The sequence below is a fragment of the Muscardinus avellanarius genome (genome assembly GCF_963383645.1).
Source record: "Muscardinus avellanarius genome assembly, chromosome: 9".
Taxonomy (NCBI): domain Eukaryota; kingdom Metazoa; phylum Chordata; class Mammalia; order Rodentia; family Gliridae; genus Muscardinus; species Muscardinus avellanarius.
This window is the reverse complement of record NC_137795.1, coordinates 55,666,210-55,693,659: the sequence shown is the minus strand read 5'-3', so window position 1 is coordinate 55,693,659 and position 27,450 is coordinate 55,666,210. Positions and strand designations below refer to the sequence as shown.

Genomic DNA, 27,450 nt, shown 5'->3' with positions numbered 1-27,450 from the left:
AGAACATAAGTAACACAATTTCATCCATAGTGTGTGTTTAGGGGGGGGGGAGAAGGAGGAGGAGGAGGAAGAGGAGGAGGAGGAGGAGGAGGAGGAGGAGGAGGAGGAGGAGGAGGAGGAGGAGGAGGAGGAATATAAATTGTTTCCCTTCTGTTTCTAATCAGTCTGCTCCTCTGTGGGTGGAATTTTCTAAGGTGTTAACAACATAATGGTTTGGTCTTTAGGTTTGTTTGATTTTTGTTCACATCTATGTCACACTTTCACCTGAGCTAGTAAGGCTGCAATTTCATCAGGAAATGTTTTTCTTTCCATCTTCTATTTCTCCTCACCACACCCTTCTGAGGAATTGCAATCTGATATATTAACTGACCCAAGCTGTATATTCTACTTCATTTTGAGCTATGAACAGAAATCTTGAATACATATAAACTTTTGTTTTTAATACATGATTCTCATGTAACTCAGCCATACAAATCCAGTTCAAAAAACCTTTTGTTCTTCTCAGTAAAGAATGTTTTCCTTTAAAGACAGTCTAAAAAGCTTACAGTTAGGGAAGAATGCTGGCATACTCAAATAGCCATTTTTTGCTCTTGACAATTTCTAAATGGTTAGTTACATCTGTCAAAGCTAATTTATCTTAATCCAATATATTATTGTTGTGACATTGAATTGCCCATGTGGTAATTTTTTTGTAGAGAACCTTAAAGATTTTGTTGAACAGATGGACAGAATATCCACAACTATGTGTATATATATACATATATATATATATGTATATATATACATATATATGTATATACACAATCATATAGCATAGACATATATATAAAGTTGTGGATATTATATGTAATATATATAGAACAATCCTTTGAGTATATTATTCTACCATCAATTTAATAAAATTGGACAGATGTCATATTATCTTTCATTAGTGCCTTAGTATATAAGGAAAGCTCAAAAGTATATATTGTAACCATAATATCATTTAAATCATTGGTGAATATCATTCACTATATACATTACTTCAAATTTTCAGGACATATTTAGGGTCATAAAATTGTCAAATTAACACTACACTCAAGAATCAGCATAAATCTGATACCTTTATAAATGTCCTAGAAACTATAAAAGAAGGTTAGCCACTGGGGTTTTATTATTAGACATGAGTATTGTCCATAGATAAACCAAACTGAAGTCTAGTAAAGTTTTCATGGTCATGTAACTTTAGATCATTTCAGATAGCCACGGAGTATGACAATCTTAGTACATAGTAGATATGTTCATGTATACTATTTGGCTTATACTCTGGGTTGGTATTAAAAGAAACAAGCAAGAATAGGATATGTTACCACCTAAATTTTTGGACAAAGACAACGAAGGCATTGTACTCTGAGTAAATCATTTCTGATAAGAATCCCTATAGAAATCTCAACAAGAAATCTGATCTAAGGCAGGCTCAGTACAAAGAAACAGTTACTGACATTGAGCAGAGACAATAAGAAAATGTGCCCTTCACAACCACCTAATCATCTGGTTCCCTCCAGCTCAAGAAAATCACTCTGACTTTTGCCAAAAATAATATTTGGGTAGGAGGTGATTTCCCATGGCTAGAGGCAACTGGTGCCTAAACTGCAAGATTTCTTGGTTTATGAGACAATTTTCAATTTAATTCTCTTTTTAGTGATAATTGGACTTAATAGCTCTTCTACCAAATATCTCTTTCTGCTTTGTCTGAATGACCTTCCTATCTGTTGTGAGAAGAGAAATCAAACCAGTCTCACTGCCCTTACCTTCATTTGTATTGATTTTTGCCACCCCACTATGAAATCAAGTACAATAAAAGTTATAATATAACTAAGCAAATGAATAAGAAAAGCCAAGACCTTTCTATATTCAACTAACAGTTTTGTTGTTGCTGCTAGATCCACTCTCTCCTGACTCATTATCTAAGAATAGAATTTATTTATAATAACCATAACCATGAATTTATTTATTTACCCTGAAGAATAAAAGTGACAAAATTTTAATGATATTCATTCCCCTGCCATGTTTGGTTTTGCCCTTATTTAGCGTAGTGTATGGTCATTAAATTAATGCTCCTATTATATTGCTCAGTCTTCACTTGTCTTGATTTTCATCACTTATTGTGGTTCATAGGCAATGAGGTTTGAATAATACTTTCAAGATTTGATTTTTCAATATAAAGAAGACACACTGCATCCTTGCACAGGTGTTTCAAGATGAAAATGTTTAAAATTGGCACAACCATTTTAGGCAGTTTTCACAACACATTTTTAACTAACATCCTCTTATTCACACAGAGGTAGAAAAACCATTCACCTGATGTTCAAAATTACATTGCATCTATTTATCAATTCCTTATAAGAAGACAAAATGCTAACTTTTAATAAAGATGTTACAGTGATTAATACAGATTTAAAGTGATATGATAGACATTTGAATGTCTTAAAGGGCCCTTGACACTTAGAGGCAGCATATTCATAGAATTTTTGTATTTTTGAATACTTTTTTTTACCTTGCATTCTGGTTAAATATTATTCCATGTTATATTAGTGAGGACTATGCAGATTTGCAGTTAACATTTAATTAAATGAAGAGGACACAAGGTGCTTTTTAATCCGAGATATTCCATTGTGACAATTTATGTGAGGTATGAATACTATTCATTTAGCTGATAATCTGTACTTAATATATTATCTAAACAATATTTTGTTTACCTTGAGACATAGCAATACAAAGTAAATGATTTTTAAAATTATTATCTAAGATATGATAATTTTTCTATGATGCAGGTTTAGAGTAATAACTTTTTGTTCAGTGATTTTTCTGTGTACTTATTTCTACCATTGGGTCGAGTCTGCGAAGTCCATGGGAACACATCAGACAATCTCGAGTTCTAAGGAAGTGGTTCTTTGGGGTGACCCACTGAGAATATCAGTTTTACATTGCAGAGTCTTTTCAGTATTCTAATAAACCCACCTTAATTTAGATCCTACTAGAAAAATTTAAGTAAAGAATTTGTCATTAAAATAAGTTATAAGCAAGATTTTACAATAATATCTAATACTACTAAATAAGGATAATAAAGCTATTTTAGCTTTACACATGAAATTTTTGATAAGTATAAAATACATTTTGCATTTCATATTTGAGTAAAAATTGAGGATATAAAAAGAAATAAATAAGGAAACATTAATAAGATTTTCTCAAAGGCATTTATGCCTGAAGAATTACAAATAGTTTTCCATTGATCTAATATGAAGCTACCTGGGAAATGATAGAATTCAATAAATGTATAAGTTATAATTTATTTGTGCCTGCTTTCTTTTCTGAATATTTTCCAAGTCATGATTGACTTGGAAATTAAATTAAAATTAAATAAAATTAAAATAAAACATTAAAAATAATGTTTTGCTATAGTTATTGTGATCATTTGAAGAAAGGTTTGATCATTTTTTATTTGTTTCACAAATATAGTAACTCACTATAAATAAGCAGGCAATTGTGTGCTAAAGAAATAATATGAGGCATTCTCTGTTTCAAAGACAAAACCTAGAATTTTTACAAACTTTACTTTATTTAAAAGTTATATGGTTTAGTATAGAAGGCTTGTAATTAAACAGGCCTGGGTCTGAACTTTCACCTTGACTTGCCTGGACATTAGCTGAGCAATCTTGGGTTTCTTGAACTGGAAAATAGGGATAACATTATTTACGTCATGGGGATGTTGACAGAACAAAATTAGATAATTTGAAAGTGTCAAGCCAGCACCTGAGTGCCCCACAAGTGCAGAGTGGTATTAAGTAAATAAAACTTCCCTTTCTCCTTCCTCTCTGCTTTTTCCTTCTGGTTATGTTCTCTCCGTTATTAAATTCTGACTAAAAGTTAATTCCGTTTAACTAGGAAAAAGTTAAGAATCCCTGGAATCTTGAACAACAGTGATTCTGATCTAGGTTTGTCAAATTCCCTCTTCTTCAAATGCACTTCTGTGATATCTCAGGACAATATAATATCTTGCACCAAGTTAGAACCCTTATAAGTGTAGCTATCTTAAAAGAGAAAAACCAAGAAAAAATTGTCAAGAAAACTGTTGATTCTTTCAATATTATAGTAAAATATCATTAATTTAGATCCTACTGGAAAACAGTACATAAAAGATATAATTGCCATTAATGTAAGCTATCAACAAGATTTTGTAATATCTAAAGCTACTAAATAAGCTTAATAAGGCCATATTTGTTTTATACATGTCAAAAATTTGACAAGTAGAGTTTGTATTTTGCCTTTGGTAAGCCTTTCACCAGCCATAGTGGGAAATAATAAAGTTTTACATTTTAGCAATGTTCAGGGAATCCGGTTTTACTCAAGTTTCCTAAGTTAGCAAGAAGTGAATAAATACTTAATGAGTGAATGATTATTTGATGAAATAGTTCCTTTGATAAAGACATAAGATGAGATATAAGACACTTTGCATAATGATGGAGACAGCATTTCTGTCTTCAGTGTGATCCTAGCATGAAACCTGTATTATCTTTGTTTTGTATTGCTTGCATTAATTGAGTTAAATAATACGTGTGTGGTTTTATTTTGCCACAACACAGATGGAGAACTGTACTCTGGAACTGCGGCTGACTTCATGGGGCGAGACTTTGCTATCTTCAGAACTCTTGGGCACCACCACCCAATCAGGACAGAGCAGCATGATTCCAGATGGCTCAATGGTAGGTGGTACAAGCAGGATCTCAGGCACAGAACATATGTCACTTTTTTTAAGTCATCAGAGAACTTTCCCCTTATAATATATACTATATGACTTGAGATTAATAGGTTGGTAAGCTGATGGTAGTGACTTCATAAGTGTGGGTGTGAGAAAGTTGGACAAAAAGAGAGATTAAAAATTCAGGAAGTACTTGTTCTGTGCCAAATTTGAAGTTTCTCAGAAGTGAACTATGGAAAGAAAGAGCTAAGGAAGGGAGGCAATGGAAAATGATAAGATGATTTACCAATCCTGTCTTACAGGAACACTATATCTCACAGCATAGTATTTTTCTCTAGACATTTCTCGTTACTGCTTTCAGACCATCATATAAGCTATTGAATGTAAAAAAATAATCAGTGCTAATAACATTATACTGATACAGTTTTCAAAAATTCAAAAGCCTTTTATGTCATCATTTCACTGATTGACATTTAATCTCACATACACTCACACACATACACACAACACTCTCCCATTTTAAAAGTGAGAATCTGAAAGTCAACATATTACCTCAGTAGTATAAGATTTGTAACAAGAACCCATTTTTCTGAACTAAGTAATATTTTCATTCATACTTTAGCTAAATAATTCATGTATATCATTCACTCTTGAGTTTTATTTATTTGATTAGTCACTTGTATATTACCAAAGACCTTTATACTAGTCCCTGTAATACTACTATGATTATATAAAAATTAATCAACAATTGTTATGCCTGCCTTCACTCCTATAAAGCAAAGCCATGAGCTCTCCTTATTATCTCATTATGGGATTTTTCTTGGTTCCACATTCTTCAAGAATGAGAATAAAGCTTAGGGCTTGCAGGTCACCTATGTTCTCAGTAGGATACTTGAGTATCACTCTTAAAATTCTGCTACACTTGCATTTCCTACCTTTACTTCTGAGAAGCCAAATATTCTTTTTACCACTTCTGTCCACCATTTTTCAACTATAGAGAAATGATAAGTCTGCCTTTGCACCTCAGGGCAACTTTAGGGGTCCATGAATTGTGTGTGAAAATTTTTGTTCTAATCTATCCCATGCTTCAGAGTGATCATTTGAAAAACAAATCAGATCTCAAATTACCTCAATCCACATCTCTCCTTCAATGATAGCATTTCTGATTCTGCTATCATTTTGCATGTATTAAAAACAAAAATATGAATCTTATCCTACTCAGTTGACCCATCTGCCTTTGCTCTTAAATGCATTGATATTCTTTAATAAATTATATAATTTACATCTCTTTTACTTTATTTTCCTCTGTTCTGCCACTAATTTTCCCCCTTGACTTGAAATCTTGCTCTGCTATTTTATGGAAATCCATTGTTTTAATAGCAGCAGGCCACAATGTCCCTATGTGTGAAGTATTTCTTTCCTAGTTATGTCCACCACCTTTAACTACCTTTAGCCTATTTTTTTTTTTTTTTTTTTGTGGTACAGGGGTTCCTGGAAGCCCTTCTATCTCTGGGCTACACTCCCAGACCTATTTTTATATTTTTACTTGGAAACAGGGTCTCTTAAACCATTGAGGCTGGCTTCGAAACTGTGTGATCCTCCTGTCTCCACCTCCCAAGCACGGGAATTACCAGTGTGTGCCACCACGCCCGAGTTTTAACCTGATTTTTATCTATCTCCATGAGCCTCTACCTCCAAAGGTCACTGTTCACTTTTCTCTAGCTCTTTTATCAATCTCCATTCGGCAACCTCTCCTGCAATATTTGCCACTGTAACCTAGTCCATTCTCAAAACAAACACTAATCTCTTTGTTTTCTCATTTCCTTTAAATATGACTTCATTTCCATATTGCTTTAAATACATAAATACCTAAGATTATGCATGATTGAGTATAAACACTGCAACTGAAGGGCATTGGACACATAGTCAAATCCCATCTCCCACAGAGGAAGCAGAGTGGTACCAGGTGACCATCTGAGAAACTCAGTGCCTCACCAAGGAAAAGAAAAAATGATGAGTATAAAACAAGGGTGCGTGTATAACTCCAAAACCTTAAGGGTATGTGTAAAACTTCAAAAGTCCTAAGGACAATTTGGAGCATATACCATCAATTATTAAATCCAAGATATATATGGAGGCAAAATTAGTAGAAAAATATCTTGTAACATTTCTCTTTTGTCCATTCTCAAATGGAAATACTTGTATGAAAGGGAAATCCTTTTTTTAAAATTCAACATGAAGGTGACTTTGATCTACTAAGGACTCTAAGGGGCATACAGACTTTCACTGTCCATGAGAAACAATATCTCATTAGAAGATAAAATAACATACAGGACAGGATAGTATCCATTTCGTTTTTGTGGCCTTGATGGAAAAAAGTCATCAAGTTAAAGCTGCACGCCAAGATGCTGACAGCTGAGTCTGAAGAATGTACACTGTGGGAAAACATAGTCATTGTCCACAGCTCTGTGCTTCATCTCTGAAAACTGTAGTTCATGTGAGAATTCAGTTATCAGTCTCTCAGCACTAAACGTGAGAACTGATTCCTCCAAATTAACACAAAGGTTGCATTTGACAGGGTGCAGAAAGGGGGCTGCTGCAAGACAGAGGATGCAGACGTGTTTGAGATAGAACCAAGGGCCTGTGAATATAGAGCCTGGAGAAAACAAATACCATTTCAGAATCAAATTGGAAACATCATGTTTACACACTCATGCATATAATAAACGAGTTGTAAAGCCTCCACATAGACTATGCAATCATCTGTTTTACCAAAAAGAATGCATTGCTTTATAAGATATTTTTTTGCCAGAAGTCTTCAGGGCTATTAAATTAATTTTGGCTTATGCTTTGCTTTTCTCAAGTCCATTAAACTCTTTAAAAGCATTTGTACATTTATTTTCGATGATTCCTAATTTTTGTTTCTGCTGAAGAAAAACCGAAAAGCAAAATGGTTATCTAGAATTGGATCTTGAATTAGTTTAATTTTTGATGGTGAAATTTCACTACTTTCATAATTGCTATTCTTTACATTTGTATAATAGAGCCAATAAAGTCAGAAAGCCAATTTTAATAGGAATGAATAGGAATAAATAACATTTTAGATAAAGAATCTTAAAAATATAGAATCGACTGTTTTCAAAAAAATTATACAGCTTTTTTAAAAAAATCCTTATCATTTACACTAAAACTTACTATAAAGTTAAAAGTAGTTAGAACAACTTTTATTTCAGCAAATGAACTGGTATGTGTTCAACACGATGCACCAAAATGTACTGTTTTTTCTTTATGCTACCTAAATTCTCTCGATATGATATGGCTTTAAACTTCAATTACAAGTGCAGCTTACTAATAATCTGAAAAGATGGTAAAATTCTTCTGTGTATATTCATAGTAAGAAAATAAATAATTTTACACTGCTATTTTAGCAACATTTTTCTAACATTGAAGCTACAAGTACTACTACATAACACTGTCCTCATTAGCTATTCATCAAAGCAGACAAGGGGATACCCCACTTTTATTTTACTCTTTAATGAAGACTATTTTCTTTAATATTGTTGATCTTGGACAAATATTAGGATGTCATATATATGACTTGAAGGAAAAACCATACCCTTTAAAGAGATAAAGGTTCATCGTGACTTTGGCCTTTACATGTAACAGAAAGATTAATACTATCTACCTACCTCCTATAGTTATTGTGAAAAAAATGATCACATATCAACATATAAAAAGTACCGAGCAAGTGCTTGGCATGTAGTAAGCACTTAATAAATGTTAATTATCTCTGTATCCTTTTTCCAACTTCCATTGGGTGGAGCATGTTTGAGAGGCTTTGTCAGCCTCATTCTGTGAGTGATTATATTTGAGTCAGGGTGAAAGGGCAGCCAGAGTCAGGATTAATATGTGAAACCACATGGATCCTTGAGAGAGCCAAGGCCCGGTGAATGCAAACAGACCTAATTACAATGCCCGGAGTGTGAGACCTTCCCATTCATTTCAGGAAGACCTGTTTTCTTTTAGTGAAATTTCCTAAAAGGATCGTGCCTGTGGATAGACCAATCCACTTGTTTTTTGTGTTTTTTTTTTTTTTTTTCCTGTAATTGAAATGGTATGCAAGCCATCATCCCACTTCCTCTGGCTTGTAACAGTCATACCATGACAGTTCTGCCCTCATTGGAATCAGCATAACTTCCTCTGTGGTCATGTACCAGGATATTTCATGTTCTCTTAAGATTCAAATTTCTCCACAAGATGCCTTTGTAGAAAAATAGAACCGAGAAATATGATGGCAAATAAACTATGAGTGCACAAATTAATGTTACACGGTACCAGATACTGATCTCAAGTCACTCATACAACTCTTTTAGTAAACCATTTTATTTCAACCATCTTAGAGACACCTATTAATTTTAATAAGAAAAATGACTGACCTAGTTTTACATAATGTCAGACTTCATAATGATGACATTTCTCTAGCATAGGCAAATTAGAAATATGTTTGTGACCAGCAAAGAAAAAGCTTTCTATAAGCCTTACTTTTTAGCTCTTTGAGCATATGAGTGTTATAGAAGCTGAGTGATCATTCGGTTAAAACAACAAAGGTCCTTTTAGTCTTTGAAGTCTATAAATGATGTAACAGGATGCAGTGGGGTTTTTTTTAACTTTTTAATTGCATCTTCGCTATGTTCCTTCTGTATTCATCAGTTGGCCATTCTGCAGGATCAGTATATTGAGTCACACACAAAAAGTCAACAATATTTGTGGTCATTTTTCCTAAAAGTATGCTAAAAACTTGGGTAGGTAACGCTTTAAAATAAATATTCATATGTATACCTAAATACACGTCACTTTTTGTCTAGGAAACATTATCACGTGATCAAGTTTGCCGGAAATTATATCACACAAATGAGAAAAAGTGATTAGAGCTTTGGAGTAAAATTAACTCGTTAATGGCAGTATGCATGAAAGTTGATTTTTCTCTTTTCAATACTACAAAAATGTTGGGTTTTGTTATTTTAATATATTTGAATGATGGACTGAAACGTATATTTCTCTAGTGCGACGTATTAGTTACAAATTTCAAATCACTTGTTTAAGATTTGGTTCAATGGTGAGAGTAGCATATAACAAAAATATTTTATCTATTTAAGGTAGGCCCACAACTTTCTCAATTAAAATTGGTCAAAACATATAAAGGTGAGAGACTGGCTTGGAGAATTCTTTAAAGTAAAGCCAGCTCCTTCTCCCTCTTGTTTTGAGCATTTTTCCCTCCTGTCTCACCACGGTTCGATGAATACAGAGCCTGTCTGTACCAATTTCCTCTTCCAGAGTCACTACATTCAGAGCGCGGGCCTCAGTGGGGGATTTACTGCTGACTGGGTAATCTGGATTCCTGTTCGCACTGACATCCAGCAAGAGCATTACCCAGAGCGGTGGATGCCGTGACAATGCGTGTAACCATGGTGTGACCGGCCTCCCCGTCACGGCTCTCAAAAGCTTCCCTCTGTGAAAACAGAAGCCTGTTTGCAAATTAATTAGTTTCTGGCCACAGCCCGATTGTTGACCCAGAGTTTGTAGAGTAGAAAAACAATCCGATTAGTGTGCTCAGGGTAAAAGACCACTGGGCACTTGCGTGTGGCTTGCTTGGCGATTGAAGCTATGAATGGAGTGAAACAAATTCTATTCTGAGGAGCCCAGGCAGAGGTTAAGTATGATGAGCCTGGAGATCCCCAACAGCAGGGGCTGGGAATTAAAGGATTTCAGTCAGATAACACTGAATGATGGGAGGCAATGCCATTGAATTCTAATGACATGGATAGTTTTGACCAAAAAAAAAAAAAAAAAAAAAAAGCCACTTGTTACATTCTAATGTAATCACTCTGAGCCTCAGGAATAGGTTTACAATATTATTACACATTCAATGTAGGCTCCGAAGGTGATAATGATAATACCTAAAGGGAAAAAAAAATCTGTTTTTCCATGTGAATAAAAGATTTGTGTATTTTCTCCAATACTATGTGGTAAGTATAAGCTTCAGATATTGGCTCATGAGAATGTATGTCTTTACTATTATATATAATCTAAGGTTCACAATTATGCCTAAAAACTATGCCTTAAAACTTAAGACAAAACTTATGGATGTAGTATTTTATGATTAAAATTTAATTTAAAAGCTATTGATTATTTTGTAAGGTTACCTAGTGCTTTAAGCCATATATACTTTTCTTTTTTAATGACTGGTAGATGTCTTCCTAAATATAGCACTGGTAGCCATCACAATATTTGCCATTCAAAATCATTTATGCCCCTCAATTTAAATATAAACTAAATCCTGACTTCACTGCCTGTCAAGACCTTTATTTTCTGATTCTAAGTGACCTCTTCAATATTAAACAACACTACGATCAGATCAAATAGAGTCAGTGGTCCTCAAATTTGAAATCTTTAATATTTAACCTTACTATTTTCCCAGTGGGTTTTAAGTACTTCCACCTTTGACCCCTCAAGAGCACAGAGATTTAGGTTTGTCTTTATCGCAGGGCCTAACACCCAGCTTCATGCTTAAGGATGTATGGAATAAGAAACCCTTCAGTTAGTCTGCTACATAGGCCCAGGAGTTAAACTGCCTCTGTGTCTATCTCAGGGCCCCCACGTAATTCTTGTAACTTTGGGAGCAATTTACTTTACTTGCGTTCTTCACAAAACACATAGTCACATTTTGTGAAAAAAAAAAAAAAGTTAATGCTAGTAGCTCTTATTGATTTTCTAGGGATGAATGAGGCAGTTTATGTAACTAGGACAGTGTTTTATAATACAGAAGACAGCAGACACACGCGTTGGTGTGGCTGCTAGTCACTTGTATACCGCCTTTATTGACACAGCACCCATAACACACTGTTGGTAAATGACTACAATCTGCTCTCAAGCATTTCTTATTTTGTTTTGTTCAGTTGATAACTACTGTCCTTATATTAGAGGATGTAAAATCCATAGCTTTAGCATTAAAATAAGAGATGAGATATTGCTTATCATATTGTGTTTAACAAAATTGGCAGATAAAAAAGTGGAATAATGGCAAATAACCAACACTAAAATTCAAGAAGCTGTGTTTCTATAAATGTTAATTTACGGAATAGTTCTAGTGAGTATATTGATGGCCACTTAAGGAAACCATTAAGTTAATACTCAAAGTTTTTCCAATATAATGGTTAAGAAGACATTGAAGGAGTTCATGACTCTAGGAAAACCACCTCGAAATGACTATTGGCTCAACAACAATTTTAAACTACATCCACTAATTTGAATACTATTACATTTAGTGTTATGTATTTGAAAGTTTAAATAATTAAATACAGTTATTTGAATTTTTTACATCCTCACATGAATAATGATTAACAGAAATCTTATAAGACCTATTCATTCTCCCCAAATCTTGGAAATAGAAAACTACAAGCCATAAAATTAAATCTCTAAGAGGTTACTTCTGTTATGGAAATGAAGACTAAATCAGTGTCCACTGAACTCTAGGTTTGTTTTGTTTCTAGCATATTTATTTTTATGATTTCCTTTTTTTTTTTTTTTTTGCAGTACTAGGGATGGAACCCAGGGGCATTGTACCTCTGAGCTATACCCCCAGTCCTACATTTTTAGTCCTTTTAATTTTGAAATAGGGACTCACTGAGTTGCAAAAGGCTTCACTAAGTATCTGAGGCTGTTGGCGAACCATGATCCTCCGGTCTCTGCCTCCCAAATGCTGGCATTATAAGCACATGCAACCATGCCCAGCTGGTGTTTTCTACTTTTAAAATGTATATTTCTGCTATTTGCAAATATACTGGAAGGAAATATTTATCAAGTTGTATATGGATGGATGGACAATAAAGGATCATACATTTTAAAAACAAAGATTTTCCAGAGTGTAAGAATTCTAATGTACAATGGTTTACAAAGTGAAGAATCATGTTATTTATACATAGTTTAAATCACTAGAAAGTGAGCATGTGCCAACCCTTGTCACAAAATTAGACCTGTGGAATAATTAGCAGTTTGCTCTCCTTGGGCTTTATTCAGAATGCAGAATTTCAGGGACTATCTCAAGTCTGTACTTCATTCTGACCCTACTTCAAAATTTGAGAAGGAATAAACTAAACTACCTAAATGTTTTATTTTTATTAAAAGAAGAAGCATAGAGATACAATGGCCTTTAGACCATTGTTTCTAAATAGACTATCTTGTATCTCAATTTTAGGACACCCAAGAATGTGTGTTTGTGTGTGCATGTGTATGTGAGAGAGAGAGAGAGAGAGAGAGAGAGAGAGAGAGAGAGAGAGAGAGAGAGAGAGAGAGAGAGGGATCATTATTTAGATTTAGATTGTACAAACTGATTTAATTCAAATTTTGCAATTCTAATATTGGTATTTTAAATGACTACCTTTTGTTCATTTAAAATGAAGATATAAACATAAGTATAATGTATTCTTTGAACAAAGAATTTGTGTTTTCAAGCACTAATTACTACTAACGTCCCACTTTATATCACTTGAATCAATGAAGTGAATATCAGATAGGCTGCAAGCACCTTTATGACAGCCTACAGAATCTTCCATAATACATGTCCTGTTAAACATTAATGAATTTTTAATTGCTATAGAGGTCTGGTGACTTCTAGGTTTAAAAAGAAGTTACAAGAAGTTAAAATATTGTTTTCAGAAAAATTAATAATGTTTCAGACCGTGTGTGTGTGTGTGTGTGTGTGTGTGTGTGTGTGTGTGTGTGTGTATTACTGGGGAGTGATCCCAAACCCAGGGGTGTTCACTGCTGAGCTGCACTCTCAGCTTTATTTTATTTTTATTTTGAAATAAGGTTTCACTAAGTCTCTGAAGGGTCTCCCTAAGTTGTGGAAAGTGACCTTGAACCTGCAATTCTTCTGTCTCATCCTTCCAAGGACAGAATTAACTATCTTATACTGTAAATACATTTGGGCTAGTATTTTAAGTAATACAATGGTTGACTAAATGGCAGCATAGTATTTCAAATATGTATATTACTTCCCTTTAACATTTTTTTGTTCAAAGTTCTTAGTAAAGAAAAAGTAAACAGGGTGTGGTGGCGCACACTTGTAATACCAGTACTTTGGAGGCTGAGACAGGAGGATCACAGGTTCACCACCAGCCTCAACTACTTAGTGAGGCCCTCTACAACTTAGTGAGACCCTGTTTCAAAATAATAAGTAAAATAGGATTGGGGGTGTAGCTCAGAGATAAAATGCCTCTGGGTTCAATCCCCACTACCACAAAAATTAATTACTTAAATAAGAAAAAAGTAGTTAGATCTTTAGCAAAAGAACACAAATATAAAGCTACAATTTACATATTTGATGTTACAACTTTATTTTTATTTATTTATTTATTTATTTATTTATTTATTTATTTATTTATTTGGTGGTACTGGGGTTCCTGGAAGCCCTTTTACCTCCAGGCTACACTCCCAGACCTATTTTTTAATATATTTTAATTTGGAAACAGGGTCTGTTAAGCCAGAGCAAGCGGCTGGCTTCGAACCTTTGCGATCCTCTTGTCTCCGCCTCCCAAGCACGGGGATTACAAGCGTGCGCCACCACGCCCGGCTGATGTTACAACTTTAATTTTTATATTTTTTATATTGTTGCCTTAAATTTCAGATATTAGGTATATGTTGTGATTTTTCTCCAACATAAAAATAATTTTAAATTTTATAAATATAACTAACAAATTTCTTAGTATTGGTTTTATATAGACATGACTTGAAAAAAAAAGTTATCAATAATTAAACCTTTTGCATTATACTGGGCATTAACCCGGGGTATTCTACTCCAAGGATACATCCTGAGCCCCCTAGCTTCTTTTATATTTTGTTTTTCTTGAGACATGTCTAAGTTACTACATACTTGATGAGAAACCTGTGATCTTTCTGTCTTAGCCTTATAGTAATAAATCACTTTGAATAATAAGAATGGGGAAGTACAAAAATCCCAGTATGTAATGTGAAATTTGAAGTATTGTTCCTTCAAGGGATAATACGATCTTACAGACAAAGCAGGGCATGCAATAAGAATTGTTTTCCATAAAATCAAATTACTTTCAAAATTATGCTAGAAATTGTCTCCTTTTCTGCCTTGAATTTCCTTCCCATATAATTAGACATCTTCAAGAATCAAAACTATTATTGTCTCTTAAGAACAAAAGCCATAGAAACTGCTAATTATATCGCAGTTAAGCTTGTTTTTCTACTTTGAAGAGATCCATCCTGAATTTCCGGTAGTTTTGAGAACATTTTCTGACCAGAAAATGAGAGAAGTGCTGAAGTGTCTCTGGTGTTGTAATCAGGATAATTAAATTCTATCTATAATAATAGTCATGTTATTAAAAAGTTGCCAAGGTCTATGCCCAATAAAAATTGACCTAAATCCTTCCTGGTCCCTAAATCATTTTTATTTTAGGAATCAGGCCACATTCTTACAGCTATCGCCCTTTTTACTAGAGCCCAAGGGCCTAATCAGGAGGAACTGAGAGGACAAACTCCCCTGCCAATGTCATACTTCAGTGAGCTGTGGGATTAATATACCCAAAAAGTGGTTGGGCATCAAAGACGAACTTTCTCGGCTTCCCATAAATTGACTTTATATTTTCACAGAATGAAATATTTGTCATGTATTCAAAAAATTAGGGGCAATGGATTTTTATAATCAGATGAAAATATGTTTTTTTTTTCAAATAAAATTGCCTACCGGAATTCACAAATACCAGTTTTGCCCTCTGTAGAATCTGAAATGCATCTTAAACTTATCTAATTCTTACTTAAACATTACCGATGGATGAGATATGGCTCTAGATTGGAGAAGGAGTTGGAAGGAAGTCCTGGTATGTTTTTCTTCCTTCTCAGAGAGATTTAAATCATGCCTGTACAATATCTCTTTGGTGTGTGTTGATTTTTTTTTTTTTTTTTAGTTCTTGATTAAGCACTGAAACTTTAAAAAAATAAATCACTTGCACTTAAATGCACTTGTTTCATCTCATTTAATAAAGCAGAGTAAGCACACTGTCTAAAAATTTGATGAACTTTCTGGCACAGGGAAGAAAAACGTGCTCTAATTTGAAATGAGGTGGGTTAGGAAATACCATGTTTCTTGAAACTCTACCAATTTTTCTCTTTTAGAAGAAAGTTTTAGTGTGAAGTCATTGATTAAGTAAAAATTATATAAATTACTTGTTATCCAAGAGCATTGGCTTTTCTAAGTAAAAGAACTATTTCTTTTGGATTTAGGCAACAAAAATATGTTGACTTGGCTTCTTTTCATCCAAATTAAAGTTATTCTTAATTGTATTGTCTAAAAAATATTTTAGCTGGGCGTGGTGATGCACGCTTATAACCTCAGCATTTGGGAGGCTGATACAGAAGGCTCACAGTTGGCTGACAGCCGCAGCTACTTAAGCTTTTTGCAACTCACTGAAACTCTGGTTCAAAATAAAGAATAAAAAAATAGGGCTGGGGTTGTAGCTTAGAGGTAGAATGCTCCTAGGTTTCATCCCCAGTACTGAAAAAATATATATTTTAATTTGTGAACATAGGTTCCATTTTTTTTTGTTGTTTGTTTTATTTTGTATTAGATTTTGTTTTCCTTTTTGGGGGGTAGGGTAATGGGAATTGAACCCAGGGCCATTTTCCTTCTGAACTATATTCTCAGTCCAATTTTATTTATTTATTTATTTTTTATTTTGAAACAGGGTTATCAATAGGTTGATGAGAGTCTTCCTATGTTGCTGGAGCTGTCCTCAAACATGTGATTCTCCTGTCTCACCCTTGCAAGTACTGGGATTACAGGCAGATGCTGAATTTGTTTTATTCAACTATCTTTTAATTGTCCTTCAGCTTGACATCACCTGTATGGATGAAATATAAAAATATGATCACCTCTTCCTCCAAACATTTTCACTTTTATAGCAATTCTTCTGGAAACAAATTGTCATAAGACTGTGATGTCTTTACATGAAATCAAAATCAGCATCCAAAAAGAATGCCCATGTAGATGCGGAGGGACTTTTGTGAAAAAATAAATATTCTTCCTGGAGGTTATTTACTGCATGAAATTCTATCTGATTTTCTTGAGTGACAAAACTATCTAATCACTGACTTCTTTAAGGAGCGTATCTCAAAAGCATAATACTATAAGCAATGAATAGACATTTGATGATGATGGATAAATGTATTGAAGGTATGAATTTATATACAGAAGATCTAACACAAGGGGGCATCTATAAGTATGGCAGCCTTCTGCAATTCAAATAGAATAAGTAACCAAAAAGTATAGAAATGTCTACAAACATAGATGAGGTGACTAAATTACACCTAAGAACCTCAGAATATTTTAAATCTACATTTAACATTATAAGACATAGAACTCTAAGTCATTATTCATAATATACTTGTAAATTGTATTAGAATGCCAAGAATTCTTAAAACCTATTTTGTGCTGGGTATGGTGGTGTGCACATGTAATCCCAGCTACTGGGAAGCTGAGTCAGGAGGACCATAAGTCTAAAGCTAGCCTAAGAAATTTAGGGAGACCCTGTCTGTCTCAGAACAAAAATAAAAAGTGCTGGGGATGTAACTGAGGGGTAGAGTACTTCAGGGTTCAATCCACTGCCCCAGTAATAAAATAAAATCCAGTTGTGCTCAGTACTGTGTTCCTATAATTTGAATCATGCATCATGATAAAAAATGAGTTTCCAAAATTATTTTGTGAACAAATCAGTCAGCAAAAGAGAAAGACAAATTGAAAACATTATAGACTTTATTTGAAAACACATAAATTTTATCATTAATTTTCCAAAGGCAATTCTACCATCTATAGGCAATTTCATTTTGAAAATATTCTTATTTGAGGGTGCGGGGTATAGCTTAGTGGTAAATGGCATGCTTATCATGCGCAAAACTCTAGGTTCAATACTCAGTTCCAAACTATAAGGAAAAAAAATTAAAAGGGTTCAATTTGAATAAAAGATTTTAAAGATAGTGTTTAAGTAAAATGAAATTCTTGCTATCTAGACATAGAAAACTACACAGGGAGAATTTACTGATACTTGAAGTCTAGGCTTAGATAAATGGTTTGTATTATTGATTTGTTGCAGCTTATGACTGGGCATATAGATAGTAAAAGATAGTAAGAAAGTAAATTATTTCATTTATACCCATTATAATAATTATATTTACCTATTTTATTTTTCTAATTTTACCTTAGTTTATATGTGCTTAAGTTTATCTTTGCTGAAAGCTAAAAAGAAAATATATGTTACTTTTTGTCTCAGTAGACATAGAACTATTTTTGACATTTTGATATGAAAAACTTTAAATAATAGAAAATTGAAATAGTTTTATAGCAATACATTTTCCTCTACCTAGACTGTTTAAATTGGCAATTTATCATAATGTACCATACATCTATTGGACTACGTACTCATCTCTCCATTCATCAATCATCTGTTTTTAAGTAAAGTCAAGGTAGTTTGAGACATCAGTATATCATTTTCATAGTGATTAATAATGATGTTTTCAATGTTTCTATGTATCTTTTCCCATGATAAAATTTACATACACTAAGGTGCCCAAATCTTAAGTATACTATTAAATGAACTTTAACAAAAGGTATGCCTCAGTAAAAGACAAAAAAATCATGATGCGGAACACTCAAAAACTCTCCTGGTGTTCTTCCTCAAAGATTGTTTTTTGTTTTTTATTTTGCAATATAGTTCTTTTTTGCATCCTAAAAACTCAAGTAAATGGAAGTTTACAATATGGTATACTCTTGTCATAAGCTTTTGAAATTCATTTTCATCATTACATGTATAAGTAATTCTTTTTTATTGTTGAATATTTTTCAGTTGTATGGATACATTGCAGTGTGCTTGCTGTTCTTCTATTGATAGTAACTAGGTTTAATAAGCTTGTTGTAAACATTCTTGCTCAAGTACTGTTGCAGGCATAGGCTTTCATTAACCTTGATTAAATATCCAAAACCGGAATGGCTAGATCATAGGTAGGTATATGTTTGATTTTATAAAACACTGCCAGGCAATATTATATTTTCACCAAAAAAATGTATAAAGGAGGATTTTGAGCCCTAGATTGGCATAAAAGATTTTCATGTTGCTAAAGTAATTTCGGACATCAACGTGAAAAAATGTAGGAAGGTAAGCATTAAGATAAAAAAAAGTCCAAAGCTGTTGAAAGGGTAGACATGGTGACAAAAACCTCTAGTCCCCGTACTTGGGGGGCTGGGATAGAAGGATTGCAGGCTTTAAACCAAGCCCAGAAATTCAGCAAGACTCTCAACAACCTAGTGAGACTCTTTTTCAAAACAAAACATGAAAAGGACTGGGAAAATTGAAGGAACTAATGAAATATTAAGGATAAAGAAATGAAAGATGTTTGAAAGTGAGATAGAAACTGATGATCAATAAGGTGTCAATGATGAAAAAGAAGTCAAGACTAACCCCAGCCTCTGAATTCCAGTACATATGGTGGCACTGAGGAAGAGGAGTTATCCAGGAGAATTAGGTGTGGAGAAGGTGAAAATAGTAATGCATTACTATATTATAGACACAGTCAAAACTCAGTCACAAATTTTGATTAGTCATAAGACAATATCCTGGAATTTATGGGTTAGAATTAAATTAACCAAAAAAATCTATGGAAAAGAGGATGAAACAATGATCCTTTCATTGCACCATATACTCATTCTCTCTCTCTCTCTCTCTCTCTCTCTCTCTCTCTCTCTCTCTCTCTCTCTCTCTCTCTCTCTCTCTCTCTACTCTTTATTTTGAAATAGGGTCTCACTGAGTTGCAGAAGGCCTCACTAAGTAGCTGAGGCTATCTGGGAACCACAATCCTTCCACCTCAGCCTCCCAAATGCTGGGATTGCAAGCATGGGCCACCACACCCAGCTGCACCATATATTTTCAAATGATTATTTACCTTCTAAACATTTTAAGATTCTTTTATTTAATACCAACATTATTTTTATTACCTCATAGAGGTTACACACACCCATATAATCTTTCCTATACTTAATATTGTTAAAAAGCAATAATTTCAGTACTGCAAGAATAATGATTGATGAATCTATTCACCCTACAAATTAATCTGTTTACAAGGGAATATAAGGAAACACCCATAAATATTGCAGCACACCTAGTTTTGCCTAACAGGGCTATTCAAATCCCACCATGGAGAGTAAACCCTCCTTTTGATTCTTTTAATCCCTGTGTCTTTCTCTAAATTAGCATACAGAACAGTGCTGTTTTTGCTTTCTGAGTTATTTTGATATTCTCTCACTATGCCTACCTAAAGTAGAAAGGGAACTTTTGGTTTGCTTTTGTTATTGTTGTTTTAGTTTTGTTTTAGTGCCAGGGATTGAACCCAGGGGAATTCTACCTTTAAACTACACCCCCACCACCATTTTAAAAAAATTACATATAAATATGCATAGCATGTTTTTAAAAGATTTTTTTTGTTGGTGGTAGTGCATTTATAGTTAGTCATACATCTTAATGAGGTACAAGATGGCAGAGACATACATGCACACATCACTCATTTAGCCCTTCCCCAATTCCAACCCCATTCCCTCTCCCCTTTTCTCTTTCTCATGTTTGATTTAGTGATTGACTTTGATATGTTTGTGAGTGTGCATCATATACATTAGTGAATTTCCACCTTCCCCCACATATTGATCCACCTTTTAGTTTCTTGTGCCTGCGGGGTCTTGCTGAGAAAGATTTTATGTGTGCTTATGTGTTGCAGTGTTGTACCTATGCCCTCTGCAAAGAGCTGCAGGGTCTCTGGTCTAATTTCAAGCCTCTCATCCATCTTGAATTGACTCTTGTGCAAAATGAGAGAGTGGAGTTGATTTCCACTTTTCTGCATATGGCAAACCAATTTTGCCAAAAACATTTGATGACAAGGCTTTGTTTTTTCTAGTGTATGTTTGGGGCCCGTTTGTCAAAAAACAATTGGCTTTAAGTATGTGAATTTGCTTCTGAGTCCTCAGTGTGTGTGTGTGTGTGTGTGTGTGTGTGTGTGTGTGTGTGGTGCTGGAGATTGAATCCACAGGCTTTCTACTTTTGGGCTATACTCCCAGACCTATTTTGTATTGTATTTGGAAACAGGGTCTCACTAAGTTGCTGAAAGCCTCACTTAGTAGCTGAGTCTGGCTTCGAACCTGTGTGATCCTCCTGTCTCAGCCTCCCAAGTACTGGGATTACAAGCATGCACCACCACGCCTGGCTTGAGTCTTTGATTTTGCTCCACTGGTCTGTGTATCTGTTTCTGTGACAGTTTTATTACTATGGCCCAGGGATGCAAGGATGTCACAACTTACAAAAAATATAACCATGTAAATCATCACATAAACAGAACCAAAGACAAAAATTACATGATCATTTCAATAGATGCTGTAAAAGCATTTGACAAAATCCAACACTCATTTATACTAAAAGCACCACAATGAATCAAAATAAAAGAAACATACCTCAACATCATAAAGGCAATATAAAATAGGCCCACAACCAACATCATATTAGATGGGTAAAAACTATTAGAACTTCCCCTAGAAATAGGAACCAGACAAGGACGTCCATTATCACCACTTCTTTTCAGTATTTACTTGAGACTTTAGCCAGAACAATAAGGTAAGAGAAGGAAATCAAAGAGTATGAATAGGTAAAGAAGAACTAAAGCTATTGCTATTTGCAGATGACATGATGCTATACTTAGAACACCCAAAAAACGCAACCAAAAGGCTTTTAGAACTAATCAACAAATTCAGGAAAGTTTCTGGATACAAAATAAATCTTAAAAAAATCAGAAGCTTTTCTATATGCCAGCCATAAATCCACTGAAAAAGAAATACAGAAAACACTTCCACTCAGGATATCTCACAAAAAGATAAAATACTTAGTAATAAATTTAACCAAGGAGGTAAAAGACCTCCACAAAGAAAATTATAATACACTGAAAAAAGAAATGTTCTTAGATAGGCAGAATAAATATCATCAAAATGGTCATTCTTCCAAAAGTGATCTACAGATTCAATACATACTTATTAAGTTGCCAAGGTAATTCCTCATAGACATAGAAAAACCAGTCCTTAAATTTATTTGGACCAAAACCAAAAACCAGAATAGCCAAAGTAGTTCTCAGCAACAGAAATCATGCAGGAGGAATCACAATACCCCACCACCATTGTAAATTTTAAAATTTGAAACAGGACCTCAATAAATTGTTCAGGACCTCACCGAGTTGCTAAGGCTGGCCTTGAACTTGCAATCCTCATCTCTTAGTCTCCCAAGTCCTGGGATTACTGACATGGGCCATCACGCCTAGCTTCCTTGGTTTGCTTAGGTTTAACCTCCTTCTGTCTTCAAAAAGAATATTTGTTTTTGTTGACTCCAATGATACTCTTCTAAAATTATTTCTGATGAGAAACGTATGGTTTAATAATGAAAAAAGTAACCGTAAGATAATGAGAATAATTTATATTTTCATAATAGCATCTTATTCTACATCCATCGTATTAATACTATGATTTCATTTGATCATTATGATATCTCCATATACTCTCGTGTGTGTGTGTGTGTGTGTGTGTGTGTGTGTGTGTGTGTGTGTTTCTGAGTGTGTGGTACTAGGGATGGAATCCAGGAGCATTCTACCTCCAAACTACACCTCCAGTCCTATTTTATTTCTTTATGTTGAATTAGGGTCTCACTAAGTTGTAAATGGCCTCACTAAGTTTCTGAGGCTGCTCATGAACCTTCGATCCTTCCGTTTCAGCCTTAAGATCCTGTAATCTCAAGTACTGAGATTACAAACTTGTGTCATCATGCCTAGCTCTTATCTTCATTTTTTAAAAGAGACCTTCAAAAGAGATGATAAATAACTTTTTCACAGTTAACACAGATAGTAAGTGGTAGAGCAAGCCTGGATTCTGCAACAATTTCTTTACGGCCATATAGTTATACTGCTATAATCTTAGCAGTTTATAAACTAGTAAGTCAATTATGTAATAGTGTCCCACTGAATCCAGATTACCACGAATTTTAAAATAAAAGAACTAGAGAAAATTCAAGGATGGATGATAAACCTTTTCTTTAAGAATCAGGAAAGGAACACAGATGTGAATCATTTCAAAGCATATTTTTAGGCAAATGGGCAAGTATGACTAATCAAATCAAAAGAATATTATGGAAATGAAGACAAATTTCCACCTGAAGAATTTAAGAATAAAAGTATTTTGGCAAGGTATGTGAAAAAGGTCTTGAAAAATGGTCATGATTCATGATAGAGGGATTTGCATAAATAATTTAAGAAGGAAAATTTTAGGAATCTGGAGTGATAAGATGGGAGGGCACAGGTGAAAATTGAATGGGAGGTGAACCTGGGATTAATATGGAAGCTGAGTCTGAATTTATTTGTTTAGCCATTGGAAAACCACATCAACAAATTAAATGTGTATTTAGAAATATATACTGTAACCCAGGCAGGGTGGAAAATTCATGTAATCCCAGTTCTTGGGATGCTGAGACAGAAGCATCTCAGGCTCCAGGCCAGTTTCAGCAGCACAGGATGATCCTCAGCAACTAAGGGTATTTCTGTTTTAATATATAAGAATGAAAAAGGCTAAGAGTAGGGTATAGCTGAGAAGAATATGAGGGGACTAGAATGGCCCTGTGATCAAATCCCAGTACAAAATAAAATAAAATAAATAAAATAAAATGAAGGAGGAGGAGGAGGAAGAAGAGAAGGAGGAGGGGGGGAGAGAGATAGAAGAGAAAAGAAAGAAAAGAAATATCCACTGTCACCATTATAAAGTGTTGATTGGGAAGAAGCATAATCTGAAACAGGTGGTATTTGAAAAGGACAGACCAATACTTTAGGAGAAAGGAAAGCTTTAAATAGGACCAAATAAATAAATAAGGGAAAATGCACCCAAAAATATATCAGAGAAGAATTGGTAGGTAATACCAAGTAAATAGATATGGGAGATGAAACTGAAAACAGGAAGGAGAAGTGTTTCCTCATCGACAGCAAGGTGGAGAAGAGGCTACGATGATTAATTTGATTTGAACTAGAGAGGTCCCACACAGAACAGTGATATTTGTGACAACTCCATGTGTTTAGGCTTCTGAGTCCAATATTTCAAAGGCTTTTAGTTCCTTTTAATAATTTGCCTTCAGTTGAGAAATGACATTTGTTTTGAATCTGACCATTTAGTTCAAATAGCCTTATTTTGTTTTGGTAGAAAATAAGAAGCTTTTCCACTAATTTTTTTAATTATTTAAATTCCAGTTCTACATTTACTGGTCATATGACACTGGGCAAATGAATTAAAATATTTAAATTCTTTATTTCCTTATCTGTAAAGTACCTAACTCATATGATTAGTATTACATAAGAGTTTCTGACACATACATAACACTAAGAGCATCAAGAACTAATTTCACTTACTTCCCAGTTTTACTAATTTTATTTATGTTAAAAAATAAATCTATTGCCCAGCATGGTAGCGCATGCTTGTAATCTGAGCTTTTGGGAGGCAGAGACTGGAGGATCCCGGTTTGTGGACAGCCTCAGCTACTTGGAGAGGCCCTCCACAACTTAATGAGACCCTGTTTCAAAAATAGAAAGACTAAAAAGTAGGGCTGGGGGTGTAGCTCTGAGGTACAATGCCCCTGGGTTCCATTCCCAGTAACACACACACACACACACAAAAAAAAAAAAAAAAAACTATTAACATGGTAAACCAAATACGCAAATATTGTATAAGCATGGTCAACTTTGAGACATATTTCAAAATGCACCAGTGAAAATATTTGTTGTAGCTTATGTAGTAGGAGAAACTCATGCCCTGGCTCTGCCAGTTATTACTTTATACTTTGAGTACTTTTTTGCCTCTTAATCTCAGGACGTGTTTCAGATGAATGTATATTAGAAAAAAATATATAAAGCACAAGGAATCTGCACAGTATACAGTGCCTATGAGTTTCATTTACCTCTTGTGCTTATCTTCTATTCTCATCAGCCCTTCTCTCCCTCCTGATGTACCTCCTCTTGAACTTTCTTGGGGTTAAACTATCCCAAGGGCTGTTCACAATTTCCCAGCCAGCTAAGCATCAGAAGCTTTTCCAGGCCTGTTCCCTGGCAGCCAGAGGTTTTTCTATTCCACAGCCAAAGATGATATATCTGCTCTGCTTGGGCTGTTAGCTAAGAATGTGCGATGACCTGATACTACATTCCTTTCATTCTCAATGTGCTGGAAGTTCTCATGCATGGTCTATTGATTCTGTGGGGCTTTTGTTTTTTGTTATGTTGTGGCAAAGCCTAAAGGGAAGAAACCAGTCACAATGGCTGCCATTCTGTCTTGCTGGCCCTCATCTTGTGCTAGTTTTTACCTGTTATCAATTTCCCAGATAGTTACTTTCTAAGTATTTTGAAGCATGAGGCCATGATATTGAGAATATTAATAGCATCAGTTGCATAATTTACAATTAGCCATTGTTCTTCTCAGCTGCTTTTGATCAGTCTGCAGCTTCCTTATCAGCAGGTATCTGATTCAACTTGCTTTCACTAGCAATAAAAGTTTATGTCACTATTATCTTTTAAATGCACATACTTTATAGAATGTTTCACAAAGTTTTATGAATAATTTTATAAAATAATAACAGCTAGCAATTTTGAAAGCCTATGATATGCTGGAGATACAGACAGATGTATAGCAGCATTACTGCTAATGAATTCTCCCAACACTCCAGAGATATATACTTTCTGATAGATAGGAAAACTGAGGCTTGTTGATATTATTGACTGCATTACATTATAAACCTAATGAATGTGAGAAGTGTGGTTTCCACCCATTTTTCTGACTCCTGTCATAGAATAGTTTTCATATTTGTTCAGTGAAGAAAGAGCTGTTCTCTTTTTGTGTTGGTTTTAAGGGATTTTCCTACAGGACCTGTTATGTCAGTGGGATCTCCTTGGAAGTGCCCATTTCTATTTCGTATACTATCTACCTTGTGCAGCCTTTGTTTACCTTTCAAAGATGACATTACCATTGATTCAGAGAAAGAGAGGTTTGCGTGTTTTTCTCACAGTAGAATTAAGTTCCTCCTGTTCTGCTCTGGACCTCTAACATGCTTTACAAGAGAATGTTGTATGCTGTGAACCTACTAGGATTTGTAGCAGTTGTACAAGAGACAGTATAATCATTAATTCCATCTCTTTTATAAGTGAACTGTGCATAATTTACATCCTAAAAAAGACACCAATCCTAAATTTTAAATTTATAATTATTCTAAAAGTCTTAATTAATCATTCTAATTCAATTCCCTTTCAGAAAAGTGTTTCTACCTTTGTCCTTTAGGGGCTGATTGGTGCAAAGTACAGGTCCAGCCAAATACTGGTCCAATGTTGTTGTATTAGAGATTCAGATTGATTCTAATGCTGAGAGCAGCAAAATGTGTTCATTATTTAAATAAGCTTAAGCTGCCACATGAATCATAAAGGCAGCTGCATGTCCTGTGCCAAGGTGTCACTTTCATTAAGTGTGAGATTGCACCTGAAGGACACTTTAATTTGCAGCTGCTAAAAATATTTCAACAGAGTGGTACTGTTACAAGTGGCAGGTGGTGCCGAACGTGAATTTTGCAAGAAATGCCATCTGTGGGATGAGTTGTGGAAGAATGTCAAGGGGGTGGGAAAGGAGATAAAGGGGAAAAGAAAATGAGTGGTATATTTACTCAGCGTTTATTGCTATTATCATGACTATAGATTCCATGCTTCGCTTGATAGAATTAGGCCAAGATTATTAAATGTGATTATTTGTTTAGCTTCTACCATGTGCTCAGGGCATTGCAGAAGTACTAGTTTTTACAAAGACAAAGTCTCTTCCCCAAAGGCAAACCATTTATGTTATCCAGATGAGAGAATCCTTTCGATTTTATTTACCTTTCACAATGTTTACACTGCAGTTTTATGCTAGTGAGATTAATGTACTTTGATCTTGCTTAAATGGATCTAGCTATTTTCTTTTGATGTTCAGCTTTTAATACACATACACATCAACTTCCTGCTTCAAATTGCAAGAAATCTTTCCAGATCGTGCGAGCTCACAGATTTGGTTAAACCAATGTCACCTGGGATTTTGCAGAATTCACAAGGAACATTTCAATGTGGAGAGGTGTCTAGGGTATTGCAACTGTTTTCATTATTAAAGATGTGTTTATTTGTGTCTATTAGTTTCATTGAACTCGGCCTGTGTTGAAATCCAGATATAATGATGTATATCTGGAGACTGGAAATAGTCATTTTCTATTATAGTGGTTTAGAGGACACATTAAAAAAAAAAAAAACTAGTGAGTTTGAGTTTGTCTTTTCAGCTTGCTATTTGATGTAAGTAACTGGGCATGGAGTAGCTTTCTTTGTGAATATCATGAACTATTTGTTGTTGTTGGTGGTGGTGTTGTTCCTAAGGAAAAATAACAAAAAGCATCAACTGAATGAATTTTGGTACAATTTGGCTATTGAGAGTTTTTTTTTTTTTATTACAGAGCAAATTATTGGATCTGTCTGTGCTTTCTTGGGACAATGGTAATCTCTGACCTCTACATATGCATTGTTTT

The 27,450-nt window shown here is 34.4% G+C and overlaps 1 protein-coding gene across 1 annotated transcript in view; it reads left to right on the top strand.

The window, feature by feature from the left end:
• SEMA3A (semaphorin 3A) overlaps positions 1-27,450 on the top strand; it is a gene marked incomplete at its 3' end in the record, with an annotated part of 211,311 nt that overhangs the window by 126,982 nt on the left and 56,879 nt on the right. The window contains exon 6 of the mRNA XM_080701418.1: positions 4,623-4,742. Within this exon, the coding sequence (XP_080557544.1) occupies positions 4,623-4,742 (120 nt within the window). The remainder of the gene's footprint in view (positions 1-4,622; positions 4,743-27,450) is intronic.